The sequence below is a fragment of the Osmerus mordax genome, chromosome 9, assembly GCF_038355195.1.
Source record: "Osmerus mordax isolate fOsmMor3 chromosome 9, fOsmMor3.pri, whole genome shotgun sequence".
Lineage (NCBI taxonomy): Eukaryota > Metazoa > Chordata > Actinopteri > Osmeriformes > Osmeridae > Osmerus > Osmerus mordax.
In genome coordinates, this window is record NC_090058.1 from 5,527,089 (window position 1) to 5,529,320 (window position 2,232).

Consider the following 2,232-nt stretch of genomic DNA (forward strand, 5'->3'; position numbering starts at 1 on the left):
TGTGCGCGCGTCAGAAGCGTTAGTGTTTCACTCGGAGGCGCGGGAGCCCGGCCCGCCGCAGAAGGCGGCTCTCTCATTCCCAGCTCCCCCTGAGAACCCATCTTCTCTTCGCTCTCCTTTCATTCGGCTTCGTACTCAGCCAGAAAATTGCTCTCAGAGCGTTTTTGTGCATAGGAGCCCCTGAGTACTTTTGGGGCGAAATGGCAGACTCCCTGGTGACGAGCTGCAGCTCTGCTCCAGCTGACTCTCCTCTCCCATGGCGTCTATCTCCCCCCCCCCACGGGAGGTCCAAGCACGTCTGCCTGATCGCTCTCATTTACACACACGCCGAGCTCAGGAGGTAGAACATAGCTAGGTCACAGTGTGTGTGTGTGTGTGTGTGTGGGAGGGGGTGGAGGAGGAGTGTGGGGAGAGGGGGTTTAAACAGAACCCTGTGAACCCTTTAAGTGTATGTGTGTTCAGTAACGTAGGCGTGTGTGTGTGTAAGGTGTCACTATGACAGTAACCGAGGGGGGGATTGGAACATAACCCTATGTACCCTGTGTCTGCATGTGTGTACAGTAACGTAGGTGTGTGTGTGCACACGGTACGTGTGTGTGTGAGTGCGTTACCTGGGGTCGGGGGTGTTCCCGTGACCAGACACCTGCAGTTCCAGAGTCTCTCCCTCTCTGATGGTGTACACTCTCTCTGTGTAGCGCTCTCCTCAATGTTGCAGGCGTGGCCAGAGTGCACGATGCGCACTGTGGGGGGCGCCTGAGGAGACAGGAGGGCAGGTCAGAGGGCAACACGTGGACCAGAGGGCCCCAGAGGACATGCTCACAGGCTTAGAGAAAAAACGCTGTAAAACAGGCGATGCATTCAGATGGGAGGAAGTACATTTAGTCATTTAGCAGACGCTCTTATGCAGAGAGACTTACAGTAAGTACAGGGACATTCCCCCCGAGGCAAGTAGGGTGAAGTGCCTTGCCCAAGGACACAACGTCATTTGGCACGGCCAGGAATCGAACCAGCAGCCTTCTGATTACCAGCCCGATTCCCTAACCGCTCAGCCACCTGACTCCCCCAGTAGCTACTCCCCCAGTAGCTACTGTCAGGCCTAAAGAGTTTCATTACCTGTAGGTGTAACTCCAGTCTAAAGTGTTAATATGTGAACTCTCCATGACACGAACACTGCGAGATGCTACGTGAATATGTTGTGATTCATCACACCTCTCGCACTTAGCAACGCTGTACTCGCATGCTGGGTGATTTGCTCATGTTTACTCATTTACTCTTACATAAATACAGTCAGGATATTTGTCGTCAGGGAAAAATAACTCACTGGTTTCATGTGACTTATGTGGTTGCGAATTATACCCAGGAGATTGAAAATGGAGATTGTTCCATTATAAATTTCTACCTCTGAGCAGCAGAACAAGCGGTCAGACAGACAGCCTGGAGACAGACAGACAGGCAGGAGACAGATGACAGACAGGCAGACAGGCAGGCTGGAGACAGACAGAGAGACAGGCTGGAGACAGAAAGACAGGCTGGAGTCAGACAGTCAGACAGACAAACAGACAGACAGGAGACAGATGACAGACAGACAGGCAGGAGACAGACAGAGAGACAGACAGACAGGCTGGAGACAGAAAGACAGGCTGGAGTCAGACAGACAGACAGACAGATGACAGACAGACAGGCAGGAGACAGACAGAGAGACAGACAGATGACAGACAGACAGGCAGGAGACAGACAGAGGCAGGAGGACAGACAGAGAGACAGACAGACAGGCTGGAGACAGAAAGACAGGCTGGAGTCAGACAGACAGACAGACAGACAGACAGGTAGGAGGCAGTCAGCAGCAGCTCCAATCATCCCCCTTTATAAAGCCTCTCTCCCAGGGCTGCTGTAATATCCTGCTGCCTCTACCTGCCGCCCTGGCAGCTCTTCCAGGGGACCGAGCAGACTGCAGGAGTGTGCTCAAGATGAGCCAAATATCATGAGAGGATTGATGGTGTGAAAGTAGGCCTCCACTGAGACGCTCCCCCTATCTCAGGATTTCAGCACACGGAAATAGCAGGAGAGAGAGAGGGGAGATGTTTAGCTACGCAGTGTCAGTCCACTGTAAGGGAAGTGCCAAATGAACCATACACACAACGCAATCAGTTATGCTAATTGAAAGCAAGACATTCCAAAAAATAGCTTAACAAGCTAAAGGTTAGCACAGCTCTGCTGGATGTGACTACAAAG

The 2,232-nt window shown here is 52.3% G+C and overlaps 1 protein-coding gene across 1 annotated transcript in view; it reads right to left on the reverse strand.

The window, feature by feature from the left end:
• mdga2a (MAM domain containing glycosylphosphatidylinositol anchor 2a) overlaps nt 1–1,257 on the reverse strand; it is a 37,338-nt gene extending 36,081 nt beyond the window's left edge. Inside the window, 4 exon segments of the mRNA XM_067243272.1 lie at nt 612–626; nt 629–702; nt 705–753; nt 1,234–1,257. Coding sequence (XP_067099373.1) covers nt 612–626; nt 629–702; nt 705–753; nt 1,234–1,257 — 162 coding nt within the window.
• Between the last annotated feature and the right edge of the window lie 975 nt (nt 1,258–2,232).